This window comes from Scatophagus argus, chromosome 6 (assembly GCF_020382885.2).
Source record: "Scatophagus argus isolate fScaArg1 chromosome 6, fScaArg1.pri, whole genome shotgun sequence".
NCBI classification, from domain to species: domain Eukaryota; kingdom Metazoa; phylum Chordata; class Actinopteri; family Scatophagidae; genus Scatophagus; species Scatophagus argus.
The window spans coordinates 11,426,114-11,447,663 of record NC_058498.1 but is presented as its reverse complement, the minus strand read 5'-3'; the positions used below and the strand labels follow the sequence as shown (position 1 = coordinate 11,447,663).

General features: G+C 40.6%; 1 protein-coding gene across 2 annotated transcripts in view; it reads left to right on the top strand.

The window, feature by feature from the left end:
- Positions 1-21,550, top strand: part of negr1 (neuronal growth regulator 1) — a 127,708-nt gene that overhangs the window by 95,040 nt on the left and 11,118 nt on the right. The window contains exon 7 of one of the 2 annotated variants that reach the window (XM_046391146.1): positions 4,894-4,935. The exons of the other annotated variant lie outside the window; for it this stretch is intronic. Coding sequence (XP_046247102.1) covers positions 4,894-4,935 — 42 coding nt within the window. The remainder of the gene's footprint in view (positions 1-4,893; positions 4,936-21,550) is intronic. 2 annotated transcript variants of the gene reach the window in all.

Here is a 21,550-nt window from a genome sequence, read left to right as displayed (position 1 = left end):
GCACACTGATCATGTGTTTAAATCATATTTGTGAATTTTTTAAACTGATTTGGTCAGGCAGAGATGAACTCTAGTTATTGCTTTGGTCTGAATCTGCAATGAGAGGCTGCCTGAAACCTGTAGGAATGAGGAAACGCCTTCCAGTCTGTATTTGTCTTGTTCCCATAATCGACACATACTGGTGATAATGTCGTACAAACGTATTTGAAGTTTTTTGGTCTCGACAGAACCATGACTCCAGACCACGAATGTTTGAATTGCAGTTTCGGCCTCAGCTTCAGAACTGTTTCACCCTTAGTACCAAAGCAACACTGCAGGCTGTGTTTCTGACAGTCTCTCCTTGCACACACACACATATTTGCTATATGCACAACTCACATGCATGCACACTCAAACCCACACTTTATGATTTTAGCAGAGGTCTAACAATCACCAAACTGGCAATCCCTATTTCAACTTCCCATTTCATGTGCGAGATGGAAGTGAACTTCAATGAAAAGACTGAGGCTGTTCACTCCAATTTTCTGAGTAGTCCTCCAGCTTAATTGGTCAAGCTCTTATCCCCCAGCCCACCTCGGCTTAGCCCTGGAGGAGATTTTCTCCGCCTATACCTCTGCCATCATTTACCCCCCCCCCCCCCCCCCCCCAGCAGTAATCGGAAGAGACTGATGGGAAAAGAAAAAGACTTACTCTCTCGCTCTCTCACCGTCGCCGCTCAGCCTCCCTCCGGCAAAAGAGACACTGCTGGCTAGTTGGTTAATGAACGTCGTGTTCGTTTGTCACGCTTATCAATCACCGCATGTGTAGGTGTCATTTCGACATGTCTCCTCATCTGCCATTGTTGTTGATGATGTTGTTTGTTCCCACGCTGTGTGATTGTACCTGAGTCATGGAGCAGAGATGGAGGAAAATGGGAGCTAAAGGTGAAATCTGAAATGTGGGTGTGTGATAACGGCTTAAAATGCAGGGAAATAACACTGAAGCCATGTGGGCATTGGAAGGCAGTGTATCCAGTTTTAGCAAGGTGTGTTCATCTTCGTGTGAAATTACTAGCTCTTCTATTCATATTCTAGTCATACAAGCAGGTGGATCACATTCAGCTGTTATTCTACCTTTAAAGCCTTTAAGATAAACAAAATATTTTTTACAAAAGTGTTTTCACGTCTTTTTTAGCTGTTAATGTTCAGATACTCGCACACGATATATGAGAATATGCTGAATAAATTGAACTTGGTGAGGTTGCAGGGTCCTTTATTTTTCCCCAAAAGCACCCTTACAGTGTTGTGCCATTTACCTATCGTTTGAAAGCCTGCATTTCCATATTTAGGTAATCAGAAAAGCCATTAACATTTTCCAGTCGCACTACGATGAGGAAATGTTTGGTGCTGTGGCAGAATGTTCATCCTGCAGCCCAGCGGGCAATGGACTTTCTTCCCACCCACACCCCACCCACCCTCGCCAACTACTGTAGGAGGCCAGATGCACTGCTAGGAATGTTCATCCCTGGATGACTGAGCCCAGCAACTGCCCACAGGATGATGCACTCTCTGGGCAGCATTAAAAAATGACATAAGATGAATAACTAAGTGGCCAGCTCACAAATTAACACCTGCTTCTCCATGATCATGAAGGGACCAGTGAAGAAAATGTTTTAGAATAGCTGAACCGTTCACATAAGGAAAAGATCCCTGCATGAAAAACATCTTAATGGAGCAGTGATGATGAATTGGACATTTACAGTGGCTCAGATCCAACCTTTTCCTGCCTATTCCTTTATAAGTACGATTTGTAAGGTACAATCATACTTTTAGTTTAAAACGTTCAAAAAATTGACTAACTGTATCAGCAGAATGTGAGGAAACAAGAGTATTGATGTTATGTCAAAATCATCTATGTATTGTTTTGCTGAAGGTAGCATGTTAACCAGCTAGGCTCAGCCCGACCTCTCTGGTACTACCACTTTCTCTAGAGGCAAGGGTCCTTCCCGTAGTTTCAGCTGGGAGATATATAAATTTCACAACCTCTCTTAACATTTAGTGTAATGTCGCAAAATTAAATATCATTAAATATATAAAACATCAGTTTTCCTTGTTAAACTGAAGAATACATTCCTACAACTTCTGAATTCAAGTTTCTCTCTTTTCCCAAACTTAGCGATGAGCTTAAATTCCTTGTTTACTCATCTTAAAGCAGACTTCATTCAAACAAGACAAAACTGTTTCGGTTTGTTTTTTGGCAGTCACCCCTTTTCATAATAAATCCTCAATTCACAGAACAGTATGTGAAAATAATCCATCTCTACACACTGTTTTTGCCAGCTGCTGATGCCCCACTGACTCTTGCTTCATCTCTCTCCTGTCCCCCAGAATGTTTTGGGACCACCTTAATACTGTATCCCCTGTTATCAGACTGGCCTCTGCTGCCACTCTGGCATCCAGTCGTTTTCGCTAGGTTGCTGAGCCGAGTCTCGTGGCTCTCGGTGATGCGGCTTTGCAGTCCAGGTCCAACCCAATCAGCTAAAGCCTTTGCTTTATTTTGAATTTTTGGTTTTGTTAGCTTGCTACCTCATCTCTATCAAAATTTGCCTCCAAGTACACTTCCTGTTAAGGACCAAGCCAATAGGTCCACATGCTGTACATTAGCTGTCTTGATTCCAGAGTCCTAATATTTTGTGCAGCTGTAGTATTAACTCGTCATTATGCTTACGACAAGCTAAAATCACAGTGCGGCCCCTACATGGACAATGATTTCTGCAAATCATGTCCAATAAATCTCTTGCATTATCTGGTCTGCAGAGAACAAAGAAAATAGCAGTCCATGAAATGAAATAGCTGTGAAGACTAATATGTATTATCTTGCAAGTGTGCAGGTGTGCACGAGGTTGTCTGCCATATACAGTGCATGAAATGATGCTCTGCTGAATGAGAGAAAGAGCCCAAGTCAGTGTGGAGCTACGAGGGAGGGATTGCATGTCAAAGGATATGTTCCACAGTAACGGACGAGTGTCTGAGAGCTCATGAAATGATTTACTGGTGAATTTATGCTCAAGTATTACCAGAGAGCACCCGCCCATCTGTTTGAAGAAAGAACTAAAAAGAAACTGGCTACACATATCGGCTCCCTCAGGAGTACTGTAAGTGAAAACATTTGTGGAAGAAAAGATGAATTCCACCATTTCCCCGCCAATATAACAAGGGGGGAGCATTTCACGTATGAATACCGATTTGTATACAATTTGACCATCCAAAAGAATGATGAAATCAAATGAAAGGACATGTTTTATTGTTGCTGACATAACAGTAGCCCGTGAACAGCAACGCAGTTATTACCTAGCTGGGATAGCAACACAGACACTCACAGACTGAGAGCTTGGTGTGGATGGCAGTGAACCCTTTGGCCTCACAATTGATATGGGCATATTGAGTTCTCCTGTAAATGGATTAAAGTGGAGAGTCTAAGTAGGTTTCTGCACTATGGCCTAGATTCAGCAGCTCACTGCAACAGCATAAAAAAGTATTCTTTTTTTAAGTGTGAATATGTGTGAGGTATAATCATGGCTGCCATGGTTTCCCTTGTGACAGATAAGCTCCTCCTCCACCGTGAAGACTTGTGGAAAGAAAGTGGTTTATACCTTTGTGAGGAGTATAAATAGTCTCAGCTGCAAGTGTAAGTCGCACTGTTTATGTGCCAAAAAACGCATCGCTGGAAAAACCCTACGATTCCAAACACTGCATCACTTTGAGTTGAGCTTTCCTTCGCCACACACCCCAGATTTTGCACCCTGAGTGAGTCACTGCACAAAGCTGGTCACAGCTTATCTCGAATTAAGTGCTTGTTTACCAAACAGAAATCCATGTAATTTATTTATTTATCTGCAACTTTAGATCAAATATGCAGTAATGTTTACATTACAGTGATATTTTTATACCAAAGTAGCGTTAAATAATGAATGCCACACAGCAGAGTGCGGGTTGTTGAGCTGTGAGTTTTGAAATCAAGAATCAATGAATATTGGCAATGTGATCATTGAGTCCTTTGTATCGATAATCTTATTAACACCTAAATGTGTTCTGGTTATGTTTCGGCTATAATAGGTGTCAGAAGTGTCAGTCAATTTGCAGCTCTCATCAGTTTATCAGTTATAACAGAATGAATTCACATGTTTGATTCCTTCTACAACAAAATCTGCAAGAACATCTTTACCACACATGTGACTGAGCATAAGATCTGCTTGGTGTGACATTTTAAATATACACTTCAAAAGTAAAGACGATGTGTTTGCTGCCGTGGACAGGCTCAGCTCTAGTAGTTTGACACACTGGACTGTACATTGCTGGATGTCACATTATTCCATCTAGCAAATGTCACCAATGGCTCAGCCAGAAATGAGTTCATAAGGTAATCAGATTGGGACTCGAGTTCCCTCCTCAGAGAGATCAAAAGCAGAATAAGCTCTCCCCCATTTTTTTCTTTTTTTTTTTGCTCATTCTTCGATCGGTTCATACAGCCTCGAAGGATGATGCGAAATGGAGAAACAGCCGGTTGTTTAGCGAACTAGAAGTGTGATGAGAGTTTGTCACTCAATCACAAAAGCCCCCCTCGGGGGCACCCACCCCCAGCTCCCAGGTTCCCCTCATTTTTTGTCTTACCAGTAACCCATGCAAATCCGAGGAAAGCGGGGGGATAAAACACATTGTTTATGAGCATGTGGAAGTTTTGCATCTTGCCACGGAGACACCAGTCCTTAGTGCATGGAGAGGATTTGTCTCCATTTCCCTGTCCTTTTGTCCTTGCATGAATTTTTCTTTTTATTTTACGTCTCCATTCTGTTAATAATACATGAATGTCCTCTTTCCCTCCCCCTCCCTCTCCCCCCCCTCTCCTCCCCTGTAGCAATTATTGAACCCACCACCACTAGTGCTGTCTCAAGCCCAGGTCAGTATATGTCACCATGCTGTACACCAAATCAGCAAAGAGGTCCGCTGCCTCATACTAACTAAGCCGAAACCCTCTCCTCCATCTTGATTTCTTTCAATTGGCTGGCTGGAATGCCTGCTGGGTGTACAGCTTCATTGTATGTCATTTATTTATTTGACTTGTATTCCTTTTTTATTCTTATTATTTTTGTTAATTTTGACTTGGCTTCTACAGCCTGGCTACATATACTTCCTGCAGCCTGTGCCATCACGCCCCCCCTCTCCTTTCCCCTTCGTTTCATTACAAACCCCACCACCACCACCCCATGTGGAGTAAACAGTAGTGTCATCAAAGTGGCTCTTCCATAGGCCTCTGGGTCTGATGCTTTTCACATTGCTGATGGCTTCTTCTCCTTACGGCTTTCTCACCACCAACACCACCTCTTTCCTTCTCCTCAGTGCCACCCAAATGCAGTATACATCAAAGGCAGGATGCTGTTGGTGGCAAAGGCCCTTGGTTTGTTGTTTGCAAGATGGAATCTTTGCTGTCTTTGTACTTTTATCACGTCCTTTCTGTGTTTCGGTCTCTCTCTCTCTCTTTGTGTCTTAATCTTCCTATATCCCTCTCTTTGCTTCCTCTGTCTGTTCTTGCTCCTTTCTAGAACAATCAGTTGGCGCTCTGCCACCCTCTTTAACCCGATCTCCTGCCAGAGCTGTTGTTGGTGCTACACTGTCAATGTCGCCCTTGTCCCTTCCCTCCCCCCCCTGCCTTCACTGTATTCAGCTGCTTCCACATTCCAGCCCAGAATAATCCCCCTCTGCCTGGTCGTGTTTTCTCCTTTTCTAATGGTTTTAAGCAAGTCACAGAATGTAATCTCTCATGCTGGTTACATTATTTTTGCTTAATACTGTTCATGTGCAGAGAAACGAAATGCATTCACACTAAAAGGCTTTCACTGGCTCACAATAGACGCTGAAACTGAAGTGAAAATGTGCTGAAATATTAAGACATGCTCAAATGCACCTGCACTTACAGCGCACACGTAGTCACATGAGGGGATTCGTATTGCATGAAGAATCTGCTAAGCATTTTTTTGGGGGACTTTTCCTCCAGCATTCTGTGGACAGATGCCATCATTTTCCTTTTGAGCTGTATGAAGACATAGCCCGGGATTAGCGTGCACCCACCTGCATTTGCTACCTGACTATCTGAGCCAAGCATATAATTATCCATGGAGATTCTGTGAGATAACAAGTTAAAACAACCTCAGCAGCAACGACCAGTCCTGGCATGGCCCTGAACTCTCATTTGATATAACGCTTGCAGAACAAATGACAATTTCATGGTCCAAAGGAACACCAGTGGTTTCAATCGTGGAGATAAACTCACTCGGGGACCTTCTGTTCTTGTTTTGTTCCAAGTGGTATTTGAAGTTAATTTTTTGATGGTGCCCTCACTAAGTGGCTCGGTAAAGGGAATTATTTTAGATCCCTGCAAATTGACCTTTTTTCCCCCAACCGTTGTTTAATCAAGTTTAATAATTAATTTTTAGGTTATTATCTGCTTTTATTTCCCCTGTGAATGAGTTTGGGAAGATGCGTGCCCAAAACAAGGAGTCTGTAAGGTAAGCGAATCAAGAGATATGAAGTGGAAAAATTGTTCATCCCCCACAGCTCATGCAGTGTATATTTCAGCACATTCATCAAGGGCAAATGCCAAAAAAATACCCCAAAAAATTCAAATTACGAGAGAAAACAACATTAATAGGCAACATCAGTCACTATACTTTAATATCTAACCTTGGTGTCCCAGGACTGCTCTAATAAGAATCAGTTCAGATGGGCCAAAATGTTAATGTGTGGGCTAATTAGAAGCCATTTGAATAAGTTATGGTGCTGGTAGATTGTTCTGATTTAGAGCTTGTGTACTCTGATCTTTCAAAGACACAACTGTGCTGTGACTTCCTTGTGCCTCAAGGATAGTTTTCACAATGATCAACTGTATTACCACCCAGCAGTAACACCTAAATAATGAAGGTTTAATAGATTTAAGGATTTATTTCGGAAAGTTTCCCAAGTTGATTATTTAATCAGTGGCTGCTTGAAAGGTGGGAAATGGTTAAAGAGGAAAAACACAATTTATTAAAAATGTGGAAAACAGCTGCAGCAGTAGAAAGTAAATGCAATTTAAAGTTGATTTGCTACGATTTGCTATGGGCCTTTAAATTAATATTCTGATTATGGAAGGTATGTGTAATTAACCAGAAGGTTTGTTAACTATTAAGCTGTATAGCAACTGAAAATAGAACACAACAAACTGTATCACTGAGTACAATATGGATTACTTGGATAATCAAAACATGAATTGTGTACATATACATGAAATAGTAAAGCTCAAATTACCTCTAGTAAATATGGCTAAACAATAAAATGTACTGTATTTACATAAAAAAATTGTTTGTTTTCCCTGATAACTCTGCAGTTCTAACCACAGTGTAAGGAGTTGTTTGTCTTGAGTTGTCGATAACAAATATTCAGAGCTCTGTGGTTGAAGCTCATCGTTATCATGAAGCCTGAAGAAGTAGAGATGATAGACTTGTACAGACACCTTGTATTCCAAATAATCAAAAACTTTTACTGGTCAGATCATAGCATGAAATTCCGATGAGGAAACTGAGATCCTTCAGTTCAGGCTGCTGAATGTCAGCGCTGGTCAGTGCACTGTTCTTGGCTGTAGCGTGTTGGGGAGGCGGCATTGAGGCTGGTGATGCCAGTAGAATTTGTTGGAGTCCAACTCCATGGTCGGGCAGGAAGTGCACAGTCTGGAGGCAGTGGCAGCGTGACGGATGATTGACATGATGAACACCGTCCCGACTAACTCCTCCCACTCGTTCGATGGTGAACTGCAGCAGATGGACAGCTCTTTCAGCCACCAGCTCAACCCACCAAAGAGCGGGACGGTGCGCTTCAGGCGTTCACTTGTGCCCGCTGCCATCAGACGCCACAGCAGCAACTGTGACCACAGCACACCCTAAGCCAGCTGTGACCCCCCTCACCCCCACACCCAACCTGTTCCCTCTCAGCCAGACCTGTCACACTCACTGCTCTCATCTCTGACTGTTCCAGCATTTTTAACACTCAGCGGTGACTGTTCAAAATGTCCTTTTTCTGCTTCTGCTGAACAATGACCCAACTATCAGTGGTCTTCTCATACTTTTAGTATTATTTTTATTGGTAATAATGTTAAAGGAATAGTTAGTAGATAGTTAGTTAATAGTTAATAGTAGACATTCTAGTAAATGTGCTTATTTGCTGTCCTGCCAGGAGATTGATAAGAAAACTGAAACTACTACAAGGGCAAATGCCAGAAATAAATTCAAATTACAAGAGAAAACAACATTAATACGCAACATTAGTCACTATGCTGAAAACTGAAACTGCTCACATTTATACTTCAAATATAAAACTTCAGCCAACTGTTAGCATAGCTTAGCGGAAGGAAGCGGCTATCCTGGTAATATATGAAGGTAATCCATCTACCTAGCTCCTCCAAAGTTCACTCATTCCTCATTTGTCTTTTGTAGTTTTGAGGTGCAGGGGACATTTTTTGCACTTCAGCCTTTGGGTAGTGGGCTTGTAGCCCCCAGTCAACCAGGTTATATCAATGTCTCCATCTTTCCACTCTGCTTTGGCTGTTTCATGGATGAAAGAGAGGTACAGGACTGTCTGTTTGACGAGTGCCTCATCTCAATTGACACAAACCCTGGCAGTGCAGCACCTTCCTGCAAGGTTTTGTGGATGTGTGGGTGTGTTTATTTGTGCTTTAGATCAAAACCACAGTGAGACAATCAAAAAATAACATTCTGTTTCTCTGATTCACTTTTTTGTTGTCTTAAATGCCCCTTCCTTTTTGAATTCACTGTTTAGCTAGCGCGACCACTGCTGTTGTCTCAAGCCAGGGAGGAGAGACCTGTACTCACTTTGCAAAAGTATAAAATAATGTGTCTTTCCACCCCGTGTTTCAGATCTGTTGCAAGATTGGCCGGTTTCATGGAAGTAGTTTTTCCATATTCCCACAGTAGTCTTTATACTAAGATAAGCTAGCGGCTTCCTGGCTGTAGCTTCATATTAACTACAGTATATAATTATGAGAGTGCCATGGATCTTCTCTTCTAACTCTTGGCAACAAAGCAAAGAAGTTTGCATCTGAAAATGCTGACCTGTTCTCTTGAGGCAGGACTTCAAAATATATCTATTTTGTTATGGATTTATATATTTTTATTAATCTTTAACACTTTATATAGTTTTTTAAAGTAATATGTTAAATCATATTTTATCATTCTTACATGTGTTATACATAATAAAGATGTTACCGTCTGAGCACTGGATTACACAATGTGACAGGTAAAATTTAAGTTTCGCTTTTAAATACCTTCAAACGTTCATCTAGTCTAGGATACTGTCATGTTATACTTTTCAAATTTTAATTTTACTGTCTACATTATCTGTCTGCTCTGACACTTGAATTTCTCTTATTTTATCTCATACGTGTTATAAAGATATTTTCATACTTGTCAGGGAATCACAGACAAAAATAGAAACCATCTGTTGTTCTGACTTGACAGACATTTTTTTCATATACAGCACCTTGAAAGTTTGGTCCGCCTCTGTATAAATGGTAATATACCACACTGTGTTAACAATACAGGTCTGAAGCTCGTTTCATCTTTAGCGTGGGGAGTTGTATGCATTTACGTAAACATAAAGCACTGCTTCAATACTCCAAAGCAGCTGGCGCGGTGCCACCCTGTCATCCCAGTGAAATGTAGATCTGTGATAATAGCATATGCTCCCGCAGGCTTTCACTAGTGTTTATTCTCGCAAATCACTTGACAGTACAAAAAACAATGTTCTTAACACTGTTCTGATCCAAATTTCTTGTGTTTGTGAGACGCAGTGTACAGTACTTTGGGTTTGGGGTATTAGATGCATTATACATAATGTATGTGACTCTCTCTGATTCCCATGTGGCATGGCAACTTAAACGTAAACAAAATTCAGACTGCCCAAGAGTAGCTAAGCGAAGATGATCACTCCACTGTTGAGGCTCTTCTTAGCCATCATTTTTCATAGTGCATGATTATTTATTTTTTTAGTTTGAAATATGTGGTATAATCAGAGCTAATTACAGAGGAGGCAACTGTGATGCTGTCATCCTCGAAGCCTGGTGTGAGAAGCATTTATCTGACCCTCCCCCCACCGACCCAGTGTGAAGCACTAGGAGATAGGAAGAGGGTGATTAATGAGTCCATGAAGGTTTATGTGTCTTGTTAATACCATGGAGTAGGTCATAAGAAGATCCATGATGGAGCAACCTTTAAGAATTGTTCACTTTCAATCTAGGATGATGCCCTGCATTTCCCGTGTGCATTTTAGTAGAGAAAAGAGTCTTCTCAGTTTCTGTGTATACACATTTTGAAATTGAAAGTCTCACCAGCTTAATGAAGCAGATTTTCTGATTGATTTAGAGCGAGGTTAGGTCTCATCTTTCTTTATTCAAGGCCCAGAGAACAACTTCAAAGAGATAATCTACCTTATTAAGTATTCTTCCAAGGTCCTCCAAAATTCAAAAGTCACTCACTCAGCTCCCCAAGGCACAGGGAGCTGTGTTAATCAAATTATTTTAGCGAGCATGTAAAGCTTCTTTAATCAAAGGATAGCTGGCTAATTTATGTCTGAATTTGGGGTAATGTCTTCTTTGGAAAATGACTTTAAAAAACATTAGGTTATGCTTTTCCTCTTTCAATTCTTCTATCTGATGTTGGTACAAGTTGGACCCTAAGGCACATTTTGTTGATATTACATTGCGCGAGGCCTTCTCAATAAATAAACAACTTGGCATTTTTCTCTTAAGTTCTGAATTAATATTCTCTCTTGGCCACGACTTTGTAAATATTAGACTAACTATTACTGGGAAAGAGCTCATAAGCACATTGAGTCTGTCTTTGAAACCATGTAATGCGTTACTTTGTTGATTAAATCTGCAACTGGCTGTTTTTCAAAATACCGTTACAACATATTCTAACTTTAGCTTTAATACATAATGCATCTTTAGCTGCCCTCATTAAAATTCAATAACTTTAGGACTTTTTATCCCAGTTTTTTTTTTTTCTTTTCATGTTTGGCTTCAGTGGGAATTAATGGTGATAAAAGAGTTTGAAGGAACATTTTAAATTAAAAGTTTTCAGATGTTCACCCAGTTCAGCTGAGGCACTCCATTGTGGATGAGGAACAGCCTCTCTGCTGAGCCTGAATATTGGTTACTATCAGCTGTTATGATGAAGGCGAAGTGACTTTGAGATTCTTTTTGTTTGGAGCAGCGTCTTCACTGTCTGCCTGTGGGGCTATTGTCAGTATGGTGTCACATCAAACAAAAGTTCTAGTTGTATTTCAACATGAAAGCCTCAACATCAGAGCCGGTGAAAGAGAGAAACTGTCACCCATATTCACTAATTTACTGCAGATCTGTTTTTACATGTCGAACTTGGCTCTTTAAGAACAGAAAAGCATGTATGTATTACTTTTTATTTTTACTCAAAATACTATCGATTAGTATACAGAGTATTCATGCTCTTGGGTCCTGAGCAGTGAAAGCTCTTGTAATATGTTCTGAAACATATGCTCCATCATATGTTACATGTCCACATGGACTACAGGAATACTGATTATTATTGATAATCAGAATATTGGGTCATCATAAATCACCTGGTGTGCCCAGGAAAAAGTAAAATATTCACAAAAGTCATGGAAGGAAAAACTGAAAGAATACTGATGGTATCTTTGGCTGTAAGACACAGTAATAAGTTTTTGCTGCCAAAGCATGTCCTTAATTTCCATCAGGATTATTTTTGACATTGTGCAGGAGAACACTGATACGTAGAGACTGATATTGGATTCCTTGAATGTCATTGACTGAGCTGAGTAGATCTGGCTGTCCTTTGTTTCACCCCAGGCACAATCAATAACACAAATCAGTTATTATATAACTCTATGTGTTCCATAGTCCTTTTCGAACCAAACTTGGTTCTCATGTGTTGTCTTTTCAGACATTTCCAGCTCAGCAGATAAGAAGTCTGACAGTTTGGCGGTGTCAAATAAAAGCAGGTACCAGATTTTGAAAGGGTTTTTTCTTCCATCCACTGGCTGTAACTTCACACAAAGCACAGACTCTGTCACCTATTTCCTCCTGCCGCCTTCAACGCCCTGAAAATCAACCATGGTGTTACAGTAAACTAAAAACATACTGAAGCATTGTGCGTTTTTGTTTTTTTTTTTTTTGGCTGCAGCTCAGATGTGGTGAATTAAGTCTTCATCACGAGGTGAAACATATGAGACTCCTGATCATGAAAAGCTTCACCAAATAACAGCTATAAACGACCTCGGTGTTAACAGTGCCGATGTTCCTACTGTTTTCTTTACACTTCTGTCACCAGAAGCACGAGCCAGAAGTGCTAAAGCTGAGTTGCATAAAGTGGCAATTACAATATAGTCACCAATGTGACTACTGACTGTGGGTTTGTGAGTCACCCCCAGCTAATGGCAGTATAAATACACTGCACTTATGAAATATTCAAGAGGACAGAACATCTCCCACTGATAAGCTTACATTGGGGTTTTGTCTGGGAGTAGACTGGTACTGTAAATCCTAGAGGACTGGAGGAACCTCTACATTAAACAACCCTGCCTCTCTTTACCCAGCATGCCTGGTGTCAGACACACTGAGCTACCCACAGATAATCCTTTTTGGCAGTGCATTTTCTACCAGCCTTATCACTTATATGGTGGCAAGATCAAGAGCCACGCGAACCCCTTCTGCCCCCTCCTCTCACGGCCGCACTGCCACCCCGACTCCTGTCCAGTGTGGTTCATTTTGAGGGGATATGCTGACCTTCACTTTTACCTAGTGCTAACTTCCAATCATCTCTGGAAGGGCCTGATAAGCAGATGGCATGTCATCTATCATACTTGACCCCGAGATCCCTGGACAACATAAATAAGACGGTGGGTTTTGTCCTGTGCGACTGGAAGCATGCGAGCTCCCCCAGTCGAAAACCTGTTGTCACAGTAAACTAGTTCAAAGTCACATAAAACTGGCTTTTCCTCCTTTCCTCAAATCTATATTGTTTATCTTATGAAAAGTAGCATAAGCCTCCAGTGACTGCATGCACAAAACTTCTCATAATGCTTTACATTTTACAGGATACATCAAACCTTTTGCGAAGACCAGCAGTTATCTCGTTTTATAGGGCTCCTGAGCTTTACAGTACGATCCTCTGAAATATCAAAGTCTGCCAGTGTTCCCAGAGTTCATTTAATTGATCAACAGTTCCCATGCCTTATTATGACATTTGCATTACCATACTTTAACAGCATATGTTTTCTGGAAATGGAAGCCATTGCTTGTGATGTTTTAATAGCACACAATGTGATTGCCTTATTTCTCCTGTAATTCATGTTAATGAGTATAAATCAAAGGAAGTGTTATTTTTTGCTATCTGGCTGATTGGTACTCAGTTGTTTGTGTGATATTAGTCATTATGGGTTAGGTTCTGTTTTGCTGTGGCTGCCTGGGCTTTTTATTACGGTGCCCTTACACACATTGTGAGTGTTAATACTGATTAGTTAAAAGTGGGAGATACCGACAATGAAATTGATTTTGTGTTTTACTGTGCTGGGAAGGATGCAATAAACCAAAGTGATGTCTCTATTTCCTTAGTTGCTTTGGTTAATTAATTATGAAACACTTAAGATGTGCTTCCAAATAGAAAACTTCAAAAGGCAAGGAAACACAGAAGTTAATATTGTGATTGTGTAATTGTGATGATGACACAAACAAGGCGTGACACATGGATCATCAGACCAGTTTCCATAAGCAATACATCAGTATGGGATGATTTACACCAATTTACATCTAATGGCAGCGTTCGGTGCCAGTGCAGGAAGTAATGCCCCCTTTATGTAGCTAAGCAGATTATGAGGGTGCAGCGTTTGCGGTGATAGACGCAGCCAGCATTTCAGACTTTCATGTAGAAGATCGCGGCTGGGATGCACAGTGTGCTGTCCTCCATGTGTGTCTGTGGTGTAGGCAAATGAACAGTCAGACAGACTCCACACAGAAAGACATTACAATCAGAAAATGGTGTTCAGGCTGCGTCGAAACAGCTGCTACAGAACTGATTCATTTCTAATAGTTAGGTTAGTAGCACTGAGCAATAATAAAACTACTCAACAACTTCAAGATTCAACAAAAATGTTCTCCCAATAATAGCCCATAATAATAATAACAATAGCCCATAAAACGTAAAATCTACTTGCAGGATTGCAGTGCATTGGTTTTTTTTCCCCTCCTGTGTCAATGCGTTTTACTTTGCCTCGTGGTCATCCACAATTAATTAGTTTCCTTCCAGGTTTAGATATAAGGATGGTATTTTTAGTGCACTGCCAGAAATGATCGCTATGGGCAACTACCAAAAAATCACCATATGAACTGAAAGGGGAAAAAGCAGACATTTATAAAGATGTTGACATTTGAATGTTAAAATGCTGTAATTGATTGGATTTCAGTGGTTTTCAAAAGCATCCAGTATTGATAATCTTATCAGGTGATATCAAGCTGTACCTCACAGTATGAGTTTAAGTGTTATATGTGCTAATGTTTAAGTGTATGGATAATGCTTTCCTTAGGACAACTGATACATTTCTCTAACTCATGATAGCATTCAGAACACATTTTGGACTCCCACAAAGGTCTACCGTTCCCTTCTGTGCAAACAGTATAAACTGATTATAATCCATATTTCATGGGCCTTAGCCTTCAGTGTTCCTCTCTGCCCCCTGCAAGTACTCATTTTCAGGGCTGCTTTTCACCTTCTTTTGTCAGTCTCTGATGTAAACGGCCGTGCTGCTCTTCTCCCTCCATCAGCGGATTATTCTCCTTACCCCACACTCCTCTCTCCGAGTCTTTCTGCCTCTCCGTTTCCAGCTCTATCTTTCCCTTGCTCCCACATGCACGATCCTCTTCTCTACCTCTGATTATCTCTCCCACCTCGCGTCTCCTCAGGAGCGTCGGCCCTTAAATGCAAACCCGGTCGTGTTTCAGTCCCACGCACGCACAACGGCATACACCAAAAACGTAGTAACTGTCTACAGAAGAACAAGTAAACTATTTCACAGACTTCACTTTTTCACTCTGTTCATTCTCTGTGGGTATTTTGCAGTATTCGTAAGAATAATATTGGTGGTGGGTATTCAAACTGAGACCTGTCAGAGCCTTTCCAGTTTTAAATTGTGCCAAAGAATCTTCTTTCTTTCATGTGTTTTTTCCCACTTTTTTTTCTTTGAGCTCTTGTTGCAGGCGGTGCTTTTATCCCTGTTGCTGTCACTTATATAATTTTTTTCTATCGTAACTTTTCAGAGTTTTCAGATCACCAAATCTAAAGCATCCACTGCTGTAACCAGAAGATCAAAGCACATTATGCATTGCAACGCTTTCAGGTCTGCGACATCCTTCCCCATTTTTGATGTTGTATTTACATGTTTCTCAAAACCCACATTCTCATTCAAAGTTTTGGCAAAAACATGAAGACCAGAAAAGGGAAGTCACTGTTAAAAGGGCAAGAAATATATATATATTTTTTTCCCTGACAATTCAAATCTTTTTCCAACTTTAATTGGCCCTCTAGCAACAGCAGTCAGGGTGATTAATAAGATGATGCAGTTGGAAAGATGAGTTTTGGTGCTCCCAACAACAGACAGAACTCTGCAGTTGCTGCATGAGAGCTGGAGCAGAAAATGGATTGTCATTTCCTTTTATGACCACGAAAGACTGTTGTAGAGATTCAGTCTTGGACTATAATTGAGACACCAGGGTATATTCTCTTTCTGGACAGACTCTAATGGTTAGTGCATTAAGGAGGATGATTGAAGAAAGCCACACACTTACAGCAGAGGCCACAGTATATCAGAAAAGATGACTTTTTCGGCCAACTTGTAGATTGCAGTGGGTTCACACTGTGTAGTGCTTTAGGTCTTCCCTCTCTCTCTCATCTTTGGTGAGAGCGCTCTTCAGGAGAGTTAAATGGGCGTAATTTTGAGGTAAAAGAGAGAACACTTTTAGCAGTAATGGAGAGATGGCTTTGGACATGTTGTCATTGCCCTTGGAAATACAGTAAATGCACTCTTCAGACCTCGCTTAGTTGTTAGGAAGCTTCTCTCTGCATCACTCTCAGGATTTGTAGTCAACTCATGACAGATGTGGAGCTGAGGCAGTAGCTTTCATTAGAACAGCTGGATGCTGTGTTCACTGGCCTACGAGATCAAGGTGCTCAGTCCTGCCATATAAAACTAAGTTAAGTTAATTTTTTTTTTCAATTCAGTTTTTATCTAAAAAATTTTAGGCTTTTCATTGTTGTTATTTTCAGTGTCTATTTTAGTTTATTTTTTGTCTCTGAAACGTCATTTTCAGTTTGTGAATTTGTATATGTCATCTTAAAAGTCTGAAGCTACACCTTTGTGTATAGTTAACCATGGTTGTATTTATTGTGCTATCATTAGGTTAATAGACAAGGCACTGATTAGTTGTTTATATGTCACACTGCAGTAATACAATAGAGTTGGCAGTCATTCCCAAACTATGGTCCATACAGAATCTGACAGATCACAGATTTCACTCACCAAGTGCAGATAACTGAGCAAGCCAATAAATGCCGATTGTACACTTTTCTATTGACAAGAAAAGACAGATGTTGGTGTGTGTTAGTGCGTTTTTTGTCCGCTGTGAAAGGGGTATAAACTACTGTTTGCAGTTTGGGTTTAGCTGGAGACCAGCAGCTAAATGCATTGACTTCTCATTGATGGCTGACTACCAAAATAAAGGCTGCAGTCATTCCTAGCAGTATCTTATAAACATCTGCTGGCTTTACTTTACTTTCACACTCGCCCTTAATATCGTTACCATTAGCTCACATTAGTATGCTGGCTTTTGTGTTTTTGTGGTTTGTTACTATGTGTTGTTACTATTTTATGTAATTTACAGTTTGATTTCATATGAAATTAGTCTCTAACTTAGGTTGTTTTTTTTTTTTCCTTCTGAGGACAGGTAATGCTTATTAACATTATTTTGTATTAAAATAAGACATTTGTTTATTCATCAGTTTATTTGTCAGCTGTTCTCACAAGTTGCATTTTATTTAGTTCTATTCTGGAAAAATTGCAGTCAGTGAATATTTTGCACCAAAGTTTTCGTTGAACACTGCCTCATGACGTCCACATTTCCAACCTTTTGCTGACTTTGAGTGTTAGGCCTGGGCAGCTTGTTGTTGGGTTTCATATAAATTCATAAGTGACAGCTGGCTGCCAGCAGATTACTGTTCTTTCATGTGATTGTGCCAGGGGGGTTGAGTTTTTGTTGCCAACTATTCTGATAATACTTGAACTGCAGGAATTTTACCCAACCATGACATGTCTTCTTCCCATGTATGTGAATCTTAGAGGGACGGGTGTCTATATGTCACCACATGATAAGTGTTGGGAATTATACAGTAATTAGTTTGCCCATTGTAAATAAACCCTGACTGACACTGTCAGTGTAAGGCGCCTTAGGAGTAAAGATACTGTGCCCACTGCCTCCAAAAGCAGCCTAAATCCCAGCCTTCACAGTTTGTACACAGATTTTTGTTTACTTTCAAACGTACAGACATAATGATATGGAGTTTGCTCATTTCTTCTTCTGTCGATTCTGCCACCACATTAGTGACAGTTCGGAAGTGGAATGTGTCCGGTCAGTTTTTCAGGTGAACTGACATTTATGTTCAGAGACCTTTATTTTAAAATTTCATGTTCAAATCCCTGCCCTCCTCTTTCTAGGAGTTAGTTAATTGTTGACTAAACCTTTACAATAATAAGCACTTAAAAATGACTTTAGAGCTACATACAACTAGGCTACATAGTGTGTTATAAACCAATTGTTAAATGTACACTGTATATGCTAAATAAATAGTGATTTAAAGTGTTAGCCATATAAGTAAATGCAGTGTAATAAGTGTAACAGTTTTGTTTGGGACTTTGTTTGGGAATTGCTGTGTTCTCGTTTTGCTCCATCTATTAAACTTTAACTTCTGCTTCCAGCACTTGCAGGAAAATTTCCTGTAAATCATCAGAGATGTAACTGTATTGGCTACTTAACTGCATTTAATCCAGCTTTGGCTGAAACAGAATTCAATCTCCTCTTAATCACAACATCGCAGACACGAACAGCACAACTCCACAGTTTGTCTCTTTGTATTCAAGATCATACTGGAGGACATATGATATGAGGCCTCACTAGTGCTTTTCTTAAATAGGGTTTCTGTTTGATTTCTAAATGAATCCTGTTGACTTCCTGCCCTTGTTTCACTTTCAAAAACACTGTGTTATCGATTATGTGGATCCATATTTGCTGTCCTTATGCAACAGCAAAAGATTTTTGTCTGCCTTCATCTCAAATCACGCCCCAGACACCTCTTCTTGTCTTTTCTTTCATTTCTTTTTTTAACTTCTTTTGTCAAGTTTGATGTTTGCAGTGTTGCCCCTCTGTGATGAACTCTGTGCTCAGTGCAACACTGCTGCTGCACAGTGTTGTTTTACTCAGACAGACAATTATCTCTGAGCTGCTTGAACAGAGAGAGCTGCTCTTCACGACAATTTCCCGCTACCCTTAAATCAGTCCACGCTGCCCGTCACCCACTAAATGGTCCACACTCTTTGTCTACACACAAACTCTAAATCACACTGACACACAGCGTGTCAAAGCATTTTCTATCTTTTTATTTCTTTAGTATTTATTCTATTAAAGCTGTGTGCACTAATGTTCATCTAGCACACACGCTTTCACATACACACACTCCTTCAATCACTGTCACAAGCCTTAGGAAAAACCTCTCAATCAGCCCAACAACAGATGACAGCATCCGCAATAAACCACCTATTAAAAGCTCAGCATATGCATTACCTTTCTCTTTGTTTACCGCTTCTCACGAGTCTTCAAAATCTTTTTATTGACAAGCCACACCTTGAAGACCTTGGAGGTTTTTAAACGTGGTTAGAAAAGGTCGTGACATTCAGAAATGGCATTCTCTTTGGGGAAATGGCTTGGATGTCTGGCCGTTAAATAAGGTTAGTTCTATCGGCTCGATTTCCGAGCTGTTTGGCGTCTTCAGTATTGCCGGCCCTCCGTTAATGCTAAAGGCTCTTGGTGCAAGTTGGAGTGGTGTCACCGTGTGTGATACACTCCCCCAGAGACCAATAAAGAGTGCAGCACACACATAACTCGCATGCCAAGGATGTTCCTATTGGACGTTAGTGGTGGTGATGTTGGTGGTGTGTGTGCATGGATGTGTGCATTAGCGGTAGATGATTGGGGAGGGGTTGTTGGTGACAGTAAATGACACACTTCTTTATGCACACCCTCATGCACACACACAAAGACTTTTACGCACAGCTCACGGCTATCACAGTTCCCCGCTCCCCTCCTCGATTCTTCTCATGTAACGGAGCAATTGAAATGCAAGTCCTGAATGGTAAAGCCTCGAAGGCCCCAAACAGAAACCATTAACCCTTTAGTATTCCCCTGGCCTTGCAGCTGATGAGTTATTCAAGGCATTTGACAAGGATCCACCCTCTTTACATTCACTAATGATGAAGAAAGGTCAGTGAACATGTTGTGAGATGCCTTTGGCAAAATAATCCTGGGACTCAATACACCAAGGCTGTATTGGTCTCTGAAGTGATAAACGCCCCCATTTTTTTATCTAAGACCCCCTTCCTTCTGAATTACTGTAATGCGTTTGAAACAATCAATGGGCTGAGCTACTCGCCAGCCAGATTCCTGTCACCGTTGACATTGTTAATTAGCTCTGAAGAATCCCAGGCGCTTTTTGTCTGAGCACATTTGAAAAGAGACGAGCGGATTAGACCATTTTGCTTTACATTTGTTGTTCCTAATGCCATCTTGCAAGGGGAGATCTCAGTGATGGTGGGTGGATCCCAGTGGGCCTCCAGCCACAGATCTGCATCCCAACTCGAAACATCAGAAAATGGCTAGAAAAGAGCTCATTGTGCCCTTCACTAGCAGAGTCAGCAGTCCCAGCACAAATCAGAATCAGAGGGATATTCCCACCTTCCATGATTGTTCATTTTCATTGCTTTTGTATTTCTGCCACTAAACTAGATCTTAATAGTGTGTAATTTGCTTTGTTTGTTGATATTTGACTGACTGATATGTGCATCGAGATGCCTGGCAACTGTTCTTTGTTCCAAATCAGACCAAATCTCGATTTCCACGACAGACAAAGGGGATTTGATGAACACTGCACTGCAGTTTATTTTGAGCGAATCACACGTACGCTGTAGAGCTGCAACGATTAGTCAGTTAATTGATTCGTCGAAAGAAAGAAAATCAGCTCCCATATATTTTGATAATCATTTGATAATCAGTCGTTTTTCAAGCAAAAGTAAACATTCTCTGGTTTCTTTACCATTTGTCATAGTGAATGAAGAAAGTTTCAGTTTTGTTTTTGTTGTTGTGGTTGAAATTGATGGTTTGTTACCTTTTACCATCTGTGGTTGATCTCTCCCTGTATGTTTGGCAAGTCTGCAGTTAAAGCTAGGAAAGTCTTTTTTGTGTGCGTGTTTGAGTTTTGACCTTATATTTCGAGCTTATGTTGAAATCATTTATTTCAATTTGCTGTGTAAGTGTTGCTTGGGTAGGATAAAAGCCTTACTTGGAATGGTGTTTTAACAACATCTAGTCTAGTGAAAGTGTATATTCAATTAGTCTTGTTCATTTTTTTCTTAACACATTACGGGACAAATTAACATTGATAGAGGAGCTCGGTAATAGGATTCTGGGTCTTATTAACCAATAAAACAGCATCTTTTTAAATTGCTGCTAGAACTTTGATCATTATTTTCGAGACAGATGGCATTAGCCCCTTTTATGTGGCTACTTTGTGACCCTTTACATTCTGGCATAATTGCCTTTAATGGTATGAATGCAATGTAATTGAACTGACATTTCCGGTGCTCACATTCACTGTCACTACAGCAGTGATTCAACTTGATGATGAATACTGAATGTAAATGTGAATCCATCTGCTTCTGTTTTCAGCTACAAATTGAGATGTGAGTGTGTGCTTTTTACCAAATGTATTGATATTTTGCTGCTCCTGGTACCCAGCTGAGTTGAACCAGGGGTCATTTGACTGGTCCAATTTGTCAGTAAACGCAGACTTATTCCCCTCAGTGATTCCAGTCGGTAAAGTCTGACCTCATGTGACAAACAGGAGCACAAAGGCAAAGAAACTCGTACTCTAATACTTGGTGAGCTGCAGTCCCACATCAAAGGGAAAGAGCGTGTGTCACCACCATCAGTTCTGGTATTTAAGCAGCTATGAAAGTTGCATATTGATAGTGTCAGTCAGGCAGAGAGGATAAGCCTACAAAGGAAAGGCTAAAGTAGATTGAGTGTGTGTGTGTGTGGTTGGAAGGGGGTGGGGGATGTACCCACATAAGGGTTAAGGGCTGTTCCCACATAAGGG